The sequence below is a fragment of the Rhinoraja longicauda genome, chromosome 16, assembly GCF_053455715.1.
Source record: "Rhinoraja longicauda isolate Sanriku21f chromosome 16, sRhiLon1.1, whole genome shotgun sequence".
NCBI classification, from domain to species: domain Eukaryota; kingdom Metazoa; phylum Chordata; class Chondrichthyes; order Rajiformes; family Arhynchobatidae; genus Rhinoraja; species Rhinoraja longicauda.
Genome location: NC_135968.1, coordinates 45,113,288 through 45,129,078, shown reverse-complemented (window position 1 = coordinate 45,129,078; position 15,791 = coordinate 45,113,288). Strand labels below are relative to the sequence as shown.

The window sequence follows — 15,791 nt, the reverse complement described above, 5'->3', positions numbered from 1 at the left end:
AACTTTAAACTAATAATGCATCATTAGTTCTAATGTTTGACAAATTTGAAGCTAGATTCTGCAGGAATAGTTTATTTTCCTCTAGTGCTGAAATGTTCCTTGCTCTGAACAAAATGACCTTGTCAGCGTTTTTGTGTTGATTGCAATGGGGTTGTTGAAATGTCTAAGTAAGGGCTGAATGACTTGGCGATAATATTGGCGTAGTGGCTTAAGGACAAAACGAGGAACAAAGTTAATGGGTCATTGCCATCGTGGATGCATCTGGACTTCGAGCTATTTGTAGTTGTGACGCTGATTAAGAATTGTAACATGTTATCTTCCAGAGATGCCTGCCCCGCTGAATTACTCCAGAATTTTGTGTCTATCTTTGATGTAAAGAATCTGCAATTCCTTCCCACACATAACATAAATTAGCTTCTGTTCTTAGAGATTCAGCATTAAATAGTGTTCAAGAATCTGGTTGAAAATTTGGTTGATCCCTATGGAATGCCTGGTCACTTCTTGAGTCATTCTTGTGTGTTTAAGTTTCCTATGTATCTGTTTGGAGTACCGCGTTAATTCATTGTACTGGTAATAATTCCGTTTGTCTGAAAATGTCTCTGAATAATATTCAAGGAACTGCACACTACACTTTAGCTATTGAAGGTATCACAAAATGCTGGAGTAATTCAGCAGGTCAGGCAGCATCTTGGAGAGAAGGAATGGGTGACGTTTCGGGTCGAGACCCTTCTTCAGACTGATATCAGGGGAGGGGGTGGGACAAAGGAAGGATATAGGTGGAGACAGGAAGATAGAGGGAGAACTGGGAAGGGGGAAGGGAATAGAGGGACAGAGGATCTATCTAAAGTTGGAGAAGTCAATGTTCATACCACTGGGCTGTAAGCTGCCCAGGCGAAATATGAGGTGCTGTTCCTCCAATTTCCGGTGGGCCTCACTATGGCACTGGAGGAGGCCCATGACAGAAAGGTCAGACTGGGAGTGGGAGGGGGAGTTGAAGTGCTCAGCCACCGGGAGATCAGGTTGGTTAAGGCGGACTGAGCGAAGGTGTTGAGCAAAACGATCACCGAGCCTACGTTTGGTCTCGCCGATGTAGAGAGGTTGACATCTGGAACCTGTGGTTGGAGGAGGTGCAGGTGAACCTCTGTCTCACCTGGAAAGACTGTTTGGGTCCTTGGATGGAGTCGAGGGGGGAGATAAAGGGACAGGTGTTGCATCTCGTGCAGTTGCAGGGGAAAGTGCCCGGGGAGGGGGTGGGAAGGGTGGGAAGGGACGAGTGGACCAGGGGGTTGCGGAGGGAACGGTCTCTGCGGAACGCAGAAAGGGGAGGAGATGAGAAGATGTGGCCAGTAGTGGAGTCCCGTTGGAGGTGGCGAAAATGTTGGAGGATAATTGTTTGGATGGGGTGGAAAGTGAGGATAAGGGGGATTCTGTACACACTGAGATTTCCTACACACTTTAGCTATTGTATTCTATGAATAACTTAATTGCTTAGATAATATCTGAACAGTGCCCCATCTTTGTTTCTTAAAGTACTGTATGCCATGCATATGAACTGCTGTACATACAAGTCTAATTCAATTGCCACCCAAGCAGGCAACTGCAAGGGTGCTGATTTTGGTGAAACAACTGGGTGCCGCACGATGGCTGCCTCGCATGGAATCTGTCTGTCCTTTTCGGCCTTTTTTTGTTGTTTTCGGTGAGATTTAAAAGTCTGTGTTAATGTCCTCTGGTTTGTTTGATGTGGGGGTGAGGGAGGGGGTCGGGGGAAACATTTTTCAATCTCTTACCTTGCTGGAGTTGCGATTGTTTTCTGGATCGTATCTCCGGTCGCTCTGTGGCTTAACATCACGGAGCTGGAGGCCTTGCCTGGGACTGACTTTGAGCCATGGACTTACCATCTGAGCGTGCGATCCCTTGCCTGGATCGATGCTCCATCTTTAACATCAGGAGCTCGCAGTCTCGGGTTGAGACCGGTCGGGAAGCTCCAAGCCACACGACGTTCGACCAGCCCTGACCCGGGGTAGATCGCCCGGCGCGGGGGAGCTGAGATTCCCCCCCCGATGCAGGAGCTTGATCACCCCGACGAGGAAGGCCCGCCGCCGGCTACGGGAGTCACGATCGTCCCGTCAACGGAAGGCTCGAGGCCCCCGACCGCTGGAGGACAAAGAAGGGAGAGATTGAACTGTTTTTCACCTTCCATCACAGTGAGGAATGTGGAGGAGTCACTGTGGTGGATGTTCATGTTAAAGTGTATTTTGTGTGTCCTGCTGCTTTTTATTGTTATGACTGTACGGCAAATGAAATTCCTCGTATGTTGTAAAAAATACTTGGCTAATAAAGTATGATTGTGATTGTGATTGAACGAAGGGTCTCGACCCGAAACGTCACCCATTCCTTCTCTCCAGAGATGCTGCCTGACCCGCTGAGTTACTCCAGCATTGTGTGTCAGGGAAGGCATATGTAAATGGAAATAATCTGAGTTCTCACTTAATCTCTCGCCCTTTGCAGAAGAAGGTGATGAAGGTGATGTGGAAGGTGGAGCAGGAGGGGTTACAGGACCCTCGGGTGTACCATCCCATCCAGCAGCCAGAAGGCTTCGCAAGAAGAAAAGTAAGAGGTTGCTCTCCAATAAACCTCAGGATTTCCAGGTATATAATGTTAGATTCATAGAGTGAATTCATACAATGGCCAAAGGTGTGTTATTGTAACGTGTGCACTGCACAGTGAAATTATTTTCGCATGGATCACACGTGCACAAGTTGTCCCATTTTGGTGCAAAAACATCACACAAAGTCCAAAATGCTCGATGTACTGGAGCGTCTCCCGATCCAGGCGAACCCCAGGCCAGCTCCACCCGCCGACCAACATCCCTCTCCTCGCCCGCGCGACCGCGCCTGTGTCCTGGGGCTGCCTCCTGTAGCCCACCTTGCAGGCCCTGGAGGTAGGGTTGCCAACTGTCCCGTATTAGCCGGGACATCCTGTATTTTGGGCTATATTGGTTTGTCCCGTACGGGGCCGCCCTTGTCCCGTATTAGGCCCGGGGGGGCGCTGTAGGCCCAGACGCTGTGGGCCAGGATGCTGTAGATCCCCACACTCTTTCTGACATTTTAGCTCCGGACAGTCTAGGTTCAGAGGCCCGGGCGCCGCTTAACGGAGGTTGCATAGCAACACGCCTTCCGGCCCAGGCGGCCGCCATTGGTGGAGCTGGAGCATGTGGCCGCTGGCTGGGTGACGTCACCGTTGTCCCATATTTGGGAGTGAGATAGTTGGCAACCCTAGCTGGAGGCAATTCCCCCCCCCCCCCCCAAGTCTGTACCTCAAAGTGAGGCAACTTCGCACTGTACTTTAGACTTCGGAGATACAGCGCGGAGGTACATACAGTGTGGAAACCTGTGCAGACTGGCAACACTACACTAGTCTAACCTGCCCACGTTTGGCCCACATCCCTCCAAAACTGTCCTATCCATGTTCCTTCCGTACATTGGAAGAGTCAAATAAACATGTTGCTTCCTCGGTTGGAAAATTTATTTTGCTTTATTTGTGGAACCACTTTAATATTTATTAATTGCAAAGATGTCGAACTTGTAGAAGTGCAAGGCAGCACTTAACTTCGACTGTTTCCATCAGCAGGAAACTAGCTGCTAGCGGATTCATTTTTTAATTTAGCTTCCCTCTGAATATGGATCAGAACTGTTGAACTTGCTGCCTTTTCAGATTCGAGTGAGGGTCATTGCTGCACGTCAGTTAGCTGGCAATAATGTAAAGCCTGTGGTTAAAGTGACGGTCTGCAATCAGACTCATCGAACAAGGATCCGAAGAGGAAACAACCCCCACTTTGATGAGGTACAATCAACCGAAACGCTGAAGTAAAAAACTTCGTAGTTGGAATTTTCTTTTGTGACTTTTGTGTAATTTTGAAGTGGCTGAGGATGAACTAATGTTATTCCTATCACTTAACATTTTATGTTCCCTATTATTTCTGAATATTTAATGAATGAAGTATATTTTTCAATTGAATTGAATAAATGTTATTGGCCGGGTATGTACACATACAAGGAATGTGCCTTGGTGCTTTGCTGGCAAGTAACAACACGACATACAGTAAACAATTAACAATATAATATAAAACATTAAAACATTACGAATAAAACATTATAGTTTAAACATGTGAATGAAACAAAATACCAGAGCAAATGGAGGCTACAGACGTTTGGTTGTTGAGTAGAGCTACTGCTCGTGGACAAAAGCTGTTTTTATGTCCGGCTGTGGCTGCTTTGACAGTCCGGAGTCATTTTCCAATGCTTTTGTCCACTTAACATTGGAATTTTCCCCACACTTTTAAATACTGCCCAACTTTATAACTAATGCAAGGATTCACTTGGATATCTCAATACCCCCGTGTGAATCTTTAGCACTGACGGACGAATCAAAGGTGTCCTTTCGTACTATGAAGGTGTCATCTCGATAATGCAATATAGGCTAGTCCTCTTTTACCTTGGAGTTGGGTATTCAGTAGTGTTAGTCTGTCTGCAGCCTTGGTGTTCAGTAGTGTTAGCCTGTCTGCTACCTTGGTGTTCAGTAGTGTTAGCCTGTCTGCTACCTTGGTGTTCAGTAGTGTTAGCCTGTCTGCTACCTTGGTGTTCAGTAATGTTAGCCTGTCTGCAGCCTTGGTGTTCAGTAGTGTTAGTCTGTCTGCTGCCTTGGTGTTCAGTAGTGTTAGTCTGTCTGCTGCCTTGGTGTTCAGTAGTGTTAGCCTGTCTGCTACCTTGGTGTTCAATAGTGTTAGCCTGTCTGCTACCTTGGTGTTCAGGATCCCATGGCATTTTTCAAAGATAAACCGAGGTATCCCGTCATTGTTCTTGATGTGCATCCCACAGATACTGGCTGTGTTTGGTGGGAAACTGGCATGTGCAAAATTACAATGGCAACATAAAGTTGCATCAATTGATCCCAAACCTTTTTGTGACACTTTAATGCTTCATTGGTTATTGGAATTGCTACTTCAAAATATATTTTAAAGGCTATTGAGCCACCTTTGAACAACAGTTTCAAGTGTGGTGAAGATAATCCCATAGTGCTGTTAATTAAAAAGTGCCAGGACTTAAACATAGAAAAGGTTTCTGCAGTGCCCTCCATAATGTTTGGGACAAAGAACCAAAATTTATTTATTTGCCTCTGTACTCCACAATTTGAGATTTGTAATAGAAAAAAAATCAGTTAAAGTGCACATTGTCAGATTTTATTAAAAGCCATTTTTATACATTTTGGTTTCACCATGTAGAAATTACAATTCTATTACAAATCTCAAATTGTGGAGTACAGAGGCAAATAAATAAATGATGGGTCTTTGTCCCGAACATTATGGAGGGCACTGTATGTCTTGAGCCCAATAAGTACATATAACTCAGAGCGGACCCTACAAAAGTTGAAAGTATCTACCAATATACCCGATGAGGAAGGTGAGGGGGACAGCAGGTTGAAGTTTGTTCTGTAGGTGCTGCTGTGAGGCAGTGGTGTTGGAAGAATGCATTGAAGGATTAATGAATAAATACTGAGCTTTTTGGAAATGTTGACATTATCTAGCTCCTCCTTTTCTTGAATTGCATTGGATGCCGATCAAATGGGCTGCTTTCATCTCTATGATGGAGGGATTCTGGAATGAGCTGAAACTACGGGTTGTCTAGTTAATATTTGTTGAATTGGATCCTGACTACTCTTGTAGGTGATGGAAATACCTTCATGAGGGCAGCAGGATGAGTTAATCTCTACAGAATATTGGTCCATTTGACGTATTTATTTAGCTAATGCAATCAGGTTTCCAGTCATGGATGATATCCCTGGGATATTGCTATTGAAGAAGGTGGGTGGGGATGAATGCAACAATGGTACCCCCACTGAATGAAGGCAGATGGAATATAGTGTAGCAAAGTGTGGAGTCATGCATAGAAACATAGAAACATAGAAAATAGGTGCAGGAGTAGGCCATTCGGCCCTTCGAGCCTGCACCGCCATTCAATATGATCATGGCTGATCATCCAACTCAGTATCCCATACCTGCCTTCTCTCCATACCTCCTGATCCCTTTATCCACAAGGGCCACATCTAACTCCCTCTTAAATATAGCCAATGAACTGGCCTCAACTACCTTCTGTGGCAGAGAATTCCACAGATTCACCACTCTGTGTGAAAAAAAACTTTCTCATCTCGGTCCTAAAAGACTTCCCCCTTATCCTTAAACTGTGACCCCTTGTTCTGGACTTCCCCAACATCGGGAACAATCTTCCTGCATCTAGCCTGTCCAACCCCTTAAGAATTTTGTAAGTTTCTATAAGATCCCCCCTCAATCTTCTAAATTCCATGCATTTTGATAGTAGGAACAAAGGAGCAGACTATTTTCTAAATGGGGAATGAATCCTGAAATCGGAGGTGCAAATGGACCTGGGAGTGCTGGTGCTGGATTCCCCATAAAGGTTCATTTGCAAGTTGAATCGGTAGTAAAGAAAACAAACTCAATGCTTGCATTTATTTCAAGAGGGCTTGTATAAAAAAACAGGGATGCAATGCTGAGGCTCTAAAGCACTGGCTCAGGCGAGGGTCCAGAGGAGGTTTACAAAAATGATCCCAGGAATGAGTAGGTTAAGCTATGATGAGCGTTTGTCAGCTCGGCCTGTACTCGCTTGGAATTTAGTGGATTGAGGGGGGAGGGGGGGACCTCATCGAAACAAACAGAATAGTGAAAGGCGTGGATAGAGTGGATGTGGAGAGCATGTTTCCACTAGTGGGAGAGTCTAGGACCAGAGGTCATAGCCTCAGAGTTAAAGGACGTTCTTTTAGGAAAGAGATGAGGAGAATTTTATTTAGTCTGAGGTATTTAGTCTGAGGTCTGAGAAGTGAATCTGTGGTATTCTTTGCCACAGAAGGCTGTAGAGACCAAGTCAGTGAATACTTTTAAGACGGAGATAGATAGATTTTTTGATTAGTAGAAGTGTCCGAGGTTATGGGGAGAAGGCAGGAGGATGGGGTTAGGAGGGAGAGATTGATCATCCATGATTGAATGGTGGAGTAGACTTGATGGGCCGAACGGCCTCATTCTACCCCTGTCACTTATGTCCTTATGAATGTTGAAGGCCATGGATAAGCACAGGTTGACTGGAGTTCTTGTGCAGTTTGAAGCACAAGAATTATTTGCCAGTGATGTTGATGTCTGGCTATTTTGAACAGACTTTGCCAACCCTTCCTGCCCACCCTCCCTAACTGCTGTTTTCATCTTGGCAGATTTTCTTCTTCAACGTAACTCGGACACCAGATGAGCTATTTGATGACACAATCCAAATTAGAGTAAGTTTCACATGACATTACAATAAATTACAACGATTTCCGGTAGCTTCCAAGTCACGTTTAATTTATTGTTTTCCTTTTAGGTGTACAATTCATTTTCGTTGCGTTCAGATTCGTTAATGGGAGAATTCAAGGTGAGCTTTTTTATTTAATCCATGTGTTTTGGCTATTAGCCTTATACAACTAACAATAGACAATAGACAATAGGTGCAGGAGGAGGCCATTCGGCCCTTCGAGCCAGCACCGCCATTCAATGTGATCATGGCTGATCATTCTCAATCAGTACCCCGTTCCTGCCTTCTCCCCATACCCCCTGACTCCGCTATCCTTAAGAGCTCTATCTAGCTCTCTCTTGAATGCATTCAGAGAATTGGCCTCCACTGCCTTCTGAGGCAGAGAATTCCACAGATTCACAACTCTCTGACTGAAAACGTTTTTCCTCATCTCAGTTCTAAATGGTCTACCCCTTATTCTTAAACTGTGGCCCCTGGTTCTGGATTCCCCCAACATTGGGAACATGTTTCCTGCCTCTAACGTGTCAAACCCCTTAATAATCTTATATGTTTCGATAAGATCCCCTCTCATCCTTCTAAATTCCAGTGTATACAAGCCTAGTCGCTCCAGTCTTTTAACATACGACAGTCCCGCCATTCCGGGAATTAACCTAGTAAACCTATGCTGCACGCCCTCAATAGCAAGAATATCCTTCCTCAAATTTGGAGATCTGGAGATATAACGGATCTGATAAACCCAGCGATTAATATGCACTGTACTTTTTGGAGTTGCTAATATTATCTAGCTCTTCCTTTTCCTGAATTGCTGGATTTTGTTACAAATCTTGTGGGATAATGGTAACCTTAATGTGGTCTCTGAAGGGAGCTTTACACCAGCCATTGCAAAGGAGGACCCGGCGTGGGTGGATTGCTGTGAAGGAGGGGGGGTGGTGCGAGGGGGGGGGGTGTGGAGCAGGGGGGGGGGGGGGGGGGGGGGAGAACGAAGGAGGACAGTGCGGGTGTACTTTGGAACTTTATCAGCATCCTTTATACCTGCAACTCTGGGTATGCAAAACAAAGAATTTCACAGCGACTTGGCACAGTGGCGGTCACAGTGGCGCGGCGGTAGAGTTGCTGCCTTACAGCGAATGCAGCGCCGGAGACCCGGGTTCCATCCCGACTGCGGGTGCTGTCTGTACGGAGTTTGTACGTTCTCCCCATGACCTGCATGGGTTTTCTCCGAGATCTTCGGTTTCCTCCCACACTCCAAAGACGTACAGGTTTGCAGGTTAATTGGCTTGGTAAATGTAAAAATTGTCCCTAGTGGGTGTAGGATAGTGTTAGTGTGCGGGGATCGCTGGTCAGCGTGGACCCGGTGGGCCGAAAGGGCCTGTTTCTGCGCTGCATCTCTAAACTAAACTAAACATGTAAAGTATTCATTCATTCATTCAGTCCCTAAACCCCATCCCCATGCTCAGCTCTGCAGGTAATTATTTTGCTTCCCTTTACCACCAAACTACTGTTCAAATAGGACATTCTTGCTATTGAGGCAGTGCAGCGTAGGTTCATGTGGTTAATTCCCGGGATAGCGGGACTGTCATATGATGAAAGAATGACTTGTTGTGACAGTCCACGCCAGTACCGGCACCTCTTTAAAAAGCTAAAAGCGAATGACTAGATTTTCACATTTTTAATATCATAAAAGATTTAAAAATTATTATTTAATTGATGCGGTCAGGCCCTTAAACACCTTAAGCACCTAATGGGAGGATGATCCACCATGTACATCAACAGTAAGGAATGGCATGCATACCCACACCTTTTTTTTAGATTTAGATTTAGAGATACAGCGCAGGAACAGGCCCTTCAGCCCACCGAATCCGCGCCGCCCAGCGATCCCCGCACATTAACACTATCCTACACATACTAGGGACAATTTTTACATTTACCCAGTCAATTAACCTACAAAGTAGTCTACAAAGAAAGCACTGCATGCCAGTATTTATTTGTTTCTTCAGCTAGTTGACATTTTAAAACTTCTTAATAGGTACCGGAAATATTATTTTTTGCCAGTCTGTAGAATGTTGACTGGATCGTGCATCAATCTGTGTGATTGCAGTTATTATGAAAAAGAATATTTGTCATTTTGCTTTTCTAGATTGTTAATAAACATAGCGAAGGCTGAATTTCTGAGATTTAATATTGAAGTGAAGGATAAACGATCCTTATTATTCCAAACAACAGATTTCGGGAGTTTGTTTCATCATTATCCTTGAAGTTTAGTAGCTTTTTGCCAGTCATGTTTAAATAATGGGGAATGGTGGTATTCCTTATTTTAAATGGACCGGTTTATTTCCCATCACTGCGATCATTGGAGACATTCTCTTCCCACATGCCTTGATTTGAAACTCATTCTTCAAAGCACAGGAACATCTGAAAGGGATGTTTGCTAAACTATGTAGTAAGTATATAGTAAGATGACTAATATTGGAAAACTTCAAGGAAGCCACATCCGCAACATGTTATTCCAACAATTTGTGCAGCCTGTGATATGTGACTCATAGACATATACACTTTATTGTTTGAAAAGTATGGAATTAAACTTCACTTAATATTAACCATTTTGTTTTGTAGTTGGACATTGGATATGTATATGATGAGACTGGTAAGTAGTGAGTAGTGCTTTTCTTTGTAAATAGAAGCGGGGATCACGTTCACAAAGCTGCTAGACACTTTAAATATATGGTGTCTTTTGCCTTTCATAATTGATCTGCTGCTGCAGCTGTCATTTGGTGTTGAGAAAATATTCAGTCTTCCCTTTTCTTTTATTCCCACTGCTCAATTTTGCCTGCGATTATCCAATCTCCTGCCTCCGACATCCTTGTCTTTCTTTTACCGTCTTTCTCCCTAGATAACTAAGGTTTAGAGTTGCTTGAAATATCCAGTGTTGATTGCGAGAAGCTTTGTAGTTGCAAATAATGCTGCTGTCACATTGCATGGGGCTGTGAAGATTGTCAGTAGTTCCCTCGTGGCCACTTTAACTCTGCTCAACCTTGACCAAAATGTAAGATAGACGCAAAACGCCGGAGTAACTCAATGGGTCAGACAGCATCTCTGGAGTAAAGGATGAGGTGACGTTTTGGGTTGACACCCTTCTTCTGACCCGTAACGTCACCTATTCCTTTTTTCCAGAGATGTTGTCTGACCCGCTGAGTTACTCCAGCTTGTTGTGTCTACCTTCGGGTTAAACCAGCATCTGCAGTTCCTTCCTACACTTGACCAACGTTTGATGGAGTTACGTTTATGTAGTCCTGGGTGCGTTTTTTTGTTGTTGTTGTGCTTCTCATTTCAGTGAGGTTGCATGTCCTCCCTTTAGTGGGTGGGATTCCAGTTTCCTTGTGGACAATCAGTGCCCAGAACATATCATGGCTCCATTGGGTGCAGATGTATAGCCACACTGGCCCAATGATGTTTACATGCTAAAGGACACAAAGGACACTGCTTTAAGTATAACTTGCAGACAATCAGACGGAACAAAGGGGATAAAGGGGATAAAGATAAAGGGGAGGCCATTGACAACTGAGGTGAGAAGAAACCTTTTCACCCAGAGAGTTGTGAATTTGTGGAATTCTTTGCCACAGTGGAGGCCAAATCACTGGATGAATTTAAAAGAGAGTTAGATAGAGCTCTAGGGGCCAGTGGAATCAAGGGATATGGGGAGAAGGCAGGCACGGGTTACTGATTGTGGATGATCAGCCATGATCACAATGAATGGCGGTGCTGTCCCGAAGGGCCGAATGGCCTCCTCCTGCACCTATTGTCTATGTTAACATGTCTTGATTTGAAACTCCTTTTTCAAAGCACAGGAACTAAGGAGCCTCTCCTCCTTTGGCAAATCACAATGAATCTTTCACTTCATCTTGTACGTGGTACTAAAATCCTTTTGTGACTTTGAATTGCTAAGTTAAATTGCTTGCATTCCTGGTGTTAACCCACACAACACAAAGCCTTGAGATAGTGATAATCTTAAAATTATGATATCCATTTTAACTGCACCAAAACTGGCCCCAGTTCAGATTCTTTTTATAAAGATGTTGCATGAATGTTTCCCAGAGAGAATATAACGGACCCTCCTCAGCTCTGTGTATATTGCTGGCCAGTTCCCTGTGTCTGGTGAAGAATAAATCCTGACTATGGGTGCCGTCTGTACGGAGTTTGTATGTTCTCCCCGTGACCGCGTGGGTTTTCTCCGAGATCTACGATTTCCTCCCACACTCCAAAGACCTACAGGTTTGTAGGTTAATTGGCTCGGTATAAGTGTAAATTGTCCTCGTGCGTGTAGGATAGTGTTAATGTGCGGGGATCGTTGGTCGGTGCGGACTCGGTGGGCCGAAGGGTCTGTTTCTGCGCTGTATCTCTAAACTAAACTAAAACAAACTGAACATTGAAGCTGAAATTTCTGCTACCCACAGGACACGCTGTTTTGAGAAAATGGCTCCTACTTCATGATCCTGAAGACACCAGTACAGGATCGAAAGGATACCTGAAAGTCAGCATGTTTGTCCTGGCCACGGGTGATGACCCTCCGGTAATGGTTTTGTGGTTGATGTGAGAGTTTGGTCTTTCGCCAAATACGCGTTATCTCGAGCATATTCAGAACTACTCTCAGCCTCTGAGTTCTGAGATGTTGTGATCCTTAGCATTGCAAACACCCTTCATTAAAATACACACCATGACCCTCAGAAAACACTTGGTTATGAACTTCACACATATTGTGTGGGTGATGAACAAAATCAATCATACAATTCTTGACTGTATGTCAATCACAATCACAAGGTGGATATGTTGAGGAATAGTCGACAGATGATTATCATTTTCTTTGGTACATCTGGAGTGGGCAAAGTGAAAGCTGTGATGTTTTAGATAACCGGTTTATTGCAGTACAGGAGCTCTTCAACGTATGGTGGGGTTACGTTCTGAGAAACCTATGGTAAACCAAAATTATCCTCCGTCAAAATGCATTTAATACACCTGATCACGTGGCCGGCAGCGAGCGGTGGCTTCCTTGTTCTGTGGCCATACTGTATGCTGATCACCTGGAAGCAAGACGTCTGGAAGCAAGACAGAGCTTGTCAAGGTTTTAGAGGAATCGACTTATAATGGTGGGAAAATAAGAAATCAAAAGAAATTGAGAGAGGCCAAACACAAATTGGAGGGACAGCACCTCATATTTTGCTTAGGCAACTTACAACCCAGTGGTTGAATATTGACTTCTCTAACTTCAAGTAAGCCTTGCACCCCCTCTCTCCCTCTCCCTCTCCCTCTCCCTCTCCCTCTCCCTCTCCCTCTCCCTCTCCCTCTCCCTCTCGCTCTCTTTCTCTCTCTCTATATCTCTCTCTCTCTATATATATATATTATATATATATATCTATATCTCTCTCTCTCTCTATATCTCTCTCTCTATACATATATATCTCTCTCTATATATATATATATCTCTCTCTCTATCTTTCTTTCTCCCACCCCCCCCACCACCCTAGTCGTTGTACTGGTTTCACTGTCATCCTGGTGAGTTTCATTGTCTGTAACTCGTTTTCACCTCGCCCACAGCTAACAATGGCCCCTTTCCTTGATCATCGTTGCTTTTTGGTGTACCTTTCATTCATTTGTTCTATACCTCTCTATATCCCTCTCTATATCTCCCGTGTCCCTTTCCCCCTGACTCTCATCTAAAGAAGGGTCTCGACCCAAAACGTCACCTATTCCTTCTCTCCTGAGATGCTGCCTGACCCGCTGAGTTACTCCAGCATTTTGTGTCAATCTTCACTTTAAACCAGCATCTGCTGTTCCTTCCTACACAATCAAAATAAATTGCTGGATAGCAATATCCGGGTTTTGACTGCTTCATCCGAGCATACTCGTACCAATGAGAGGGAGAGAAAGAACAATTTGGGGGGGGGGGTTTCCAGACCAAAACTGCAAGCTGAGGTTTGTAGTAAAAGAAAATTAAACTGCTGCTGGGGATGGAGGTTTTGAACAACAGGGTATCCAATACCCAATGGTAATAGTAACACTGATATCAGAGTGGAGCTCCTCTTCACAAGTACATCTTGTAATGGACCACATTATAAAGTTGGCAAAAGTGGCAGAAACTGCTGAATAATATTGTGCTTTGCAAAAGTCGCTTTCTAATAATGTTCATTTATTTTTCTTTGAATGCCATGTAATAGGTTGAGAAAAAAGGGAAAAATGAAGACATGGATGATGTTGAAAGCAACCTGCTGCTTCCCGCAGGGCTTACTCTTCGATGGGTGACATTCCTTCTGAAGATCTACAGAGCAGAAGACATTCCACAGAGTAAGTTGGATTTGGGGGCTGGAGAGAAGAACGTGGTCATCTTGGATGAATGTTGTAACAAGAGAGGTCCTCTCTAAGACGCACCATTTTATCTTCAGCTACCTGCTTTCAATTTTAGGTAGACACAAAACGCTGGAGTAACTCAGCAGGTCAGGCAGCATCTCTGGAGAGAAGGAATGGGTGACGTTTCGGGTCGAGACCCTTCTTCAGACTGATGTCAGGGGAGGGGGCGGGACAAAGATAGGATGTAGTTGGAGACAGGAAGACTGGTGGGAGAACTGGGAAGGGAAAGGGAGGGAAACAGGGACTATCTGTAGTTAATTATGCTTTCAATTATGTTCATTGGAACACCTGACCAAGCTATTTGTGTTCCCTTGCCCTTAAATGTAATGCAGATTTTGTTTACTCCAAAGGACCACGAACATTGGTGCTCAGATGGCATTTGCCTATATTCTGGATCTAGCAGTGTCTAACTTTGAGCATTTGTTCTCAAAAGCATTCTAAACTTAATCTGTTTGACTTTCTGATAAGCTTCCTATCCCAGAGCTGGTCTTAACATTATCACAGTTATAATGATCACCTTCATGAAATGCCAGTGTGGGCATGTTGGGCCGAAGGGCCTGCTTCAGGTCCCGAAGGGCCAGGTGTCAGGGGTTATGGGGAGGAGAAGGCAGGAGAATGGGGTTAGGAGGGAGAGAAAGAGCAGCCATGATTGAATGGTGAAGTAGGCTTGATGGGCCGAATGGCCTAATTCTACTCCTATCACATATGATCTTATGATCTTCCACACTGTATCAATCAATGACTCCATGACACCAATTTACTTCATATTTGTCCTCTAAATGCCACAACCCATCTCTCGACCATCCAGTAATGACCTTTACGCTTGCAGTGTTGGTTGATATTGAGCATTTCTTCCGCCAGTACTCCCCCTCCCCCCCCCCCCCCCATCTTTTTGTACATCAGGCCCTTCCTTGCACTTCAGCGACTGCTGCATTTTTGCCTAGATTTTCAAATGTGCTCCACCAGGAAAGTGACTGAAAGGATTGAGGAGAGATTTAAATCTTTCCTCGACTCTTCCATTTGCTTTAATATTGGCAAAGAAAATCCAACCATGAGTAGTTGTATCAAGTTAATGTTACTTTGTATGTTCAATCATACTCTGTCTAACCCTCTACCACTCACACGGCCAAACTGTAAGGTGCTGCCTTTGATCTCTAACCCTAAACTCTAATCCATGGTATTATCTCATTTGCCCATTTCACAGTTTATGGATGTGTCATTCAGTTGCCGACCCTTCTTTAGTCCACATTTCCTCTTGTAGATAACGATCGATTTTGTGATTTTTTTGATTTTGAGCCGAGGATTTAGTTTGTACTAGACCAAGTTGGGCCCAAACCTCTCCTGCATTGGTGCAGCACCCTCTCCCCCCTCTCCCTCCCTCCTCTCCCCCTCCCCCCTCTCCCCTCTCCCCTCCCCCCTCTCCCCTCTCCCCTCTCCCCTCTCCCCTCTCCCCTCTCCCCTCTCCCCTCTCCCCTCTCCCCTCTCCCCTCTCCCCTCTCCCCTCTCCCCTCTCCCCTCTCCCCTCTCCCCTCTCCCCTCTTCCCTCTCCCCTCTCCCCTCTCCCCTCTCCCCTCTCCCCCCCTCCCCTCTCTCCCCTCCGCTTCCCCCTTCTCTTTCCCCCTATCCCTCCCCTCTCCCCTTCCCCTCTCCCCTCCCCCCTCCCCCTCTCCCCTCCCCCTCCCCCCTCTCCCTCTCCCTCTCCCTCTCCCTCTCCCTCTCCCTCTCCCTCTCCCTCTCCCTCTCCCTCTCCCTCTCCCTCTCCCTCTCCCTCTCCTCTCCCTCTCCCTCTCCCTCTCCCTCTCCCCCTCCCCCTCCCCCTCTCCCCTCCCCCTCTCCCCCCTCCCCCTCTCTCTCCCCCCCTCCCCCTCTCCCTCCCCCCTCTCCCCCTCTCCCGTGCCCCATCCCCCCCTCTCTCCCCCCTGTCCCCTCTCTCCCCCCTGTCCCCTCCCTCCCCCCTCCCCCTCTCCCCTCCCCCCTCTCCTTCCCTCCCCCCTCCCAACTCCCCCCCTCTCCCCTCCCCCCAAGTGCCAGAAGTTGTGG

At 45.6% G+C, this 15,791-nt stretch overlaps 1 protein-coding gene across 1 annotated transcript in view; it reads left to right on the top strand.

The window, feature by feature from the left end:
- The window catches only part of LOC144601510 (myoferlin-like), a 285,637-nt gene that overhangs the window by 75,910 nt on the left and 193,936 nt on the right, over positions 1–15,791 (top strand). The window contains exons 6-12 of the mRNA XM_078413727.1: positions 2,509–2,648; positions 3,715–3,843; positions 7,276–7,338; positions 7,422–7,472; positions 9,966–9,996; positions 11,804–11,919; positions 13,562–13,688. Coding sequence (XP_078269853.1) covers positions 2,509–2,648; positions 3,715–3,843; positions 7,276–7,338; positions 7,422–7,472; positions 9,966–9,996; positions 11,804–11,919; positions 13,562–13,688 — 657 coding nt within the window. The remainder of the gene's footprint in view (positions 1–2,508; positions 2,649–3,714; positions 3,844–7,275; positions 7,339–7,421; positions 7,473–9,965; positions 9,997–11,803; positions 11,920–13,561; positions 13,689–15,791) is intronic.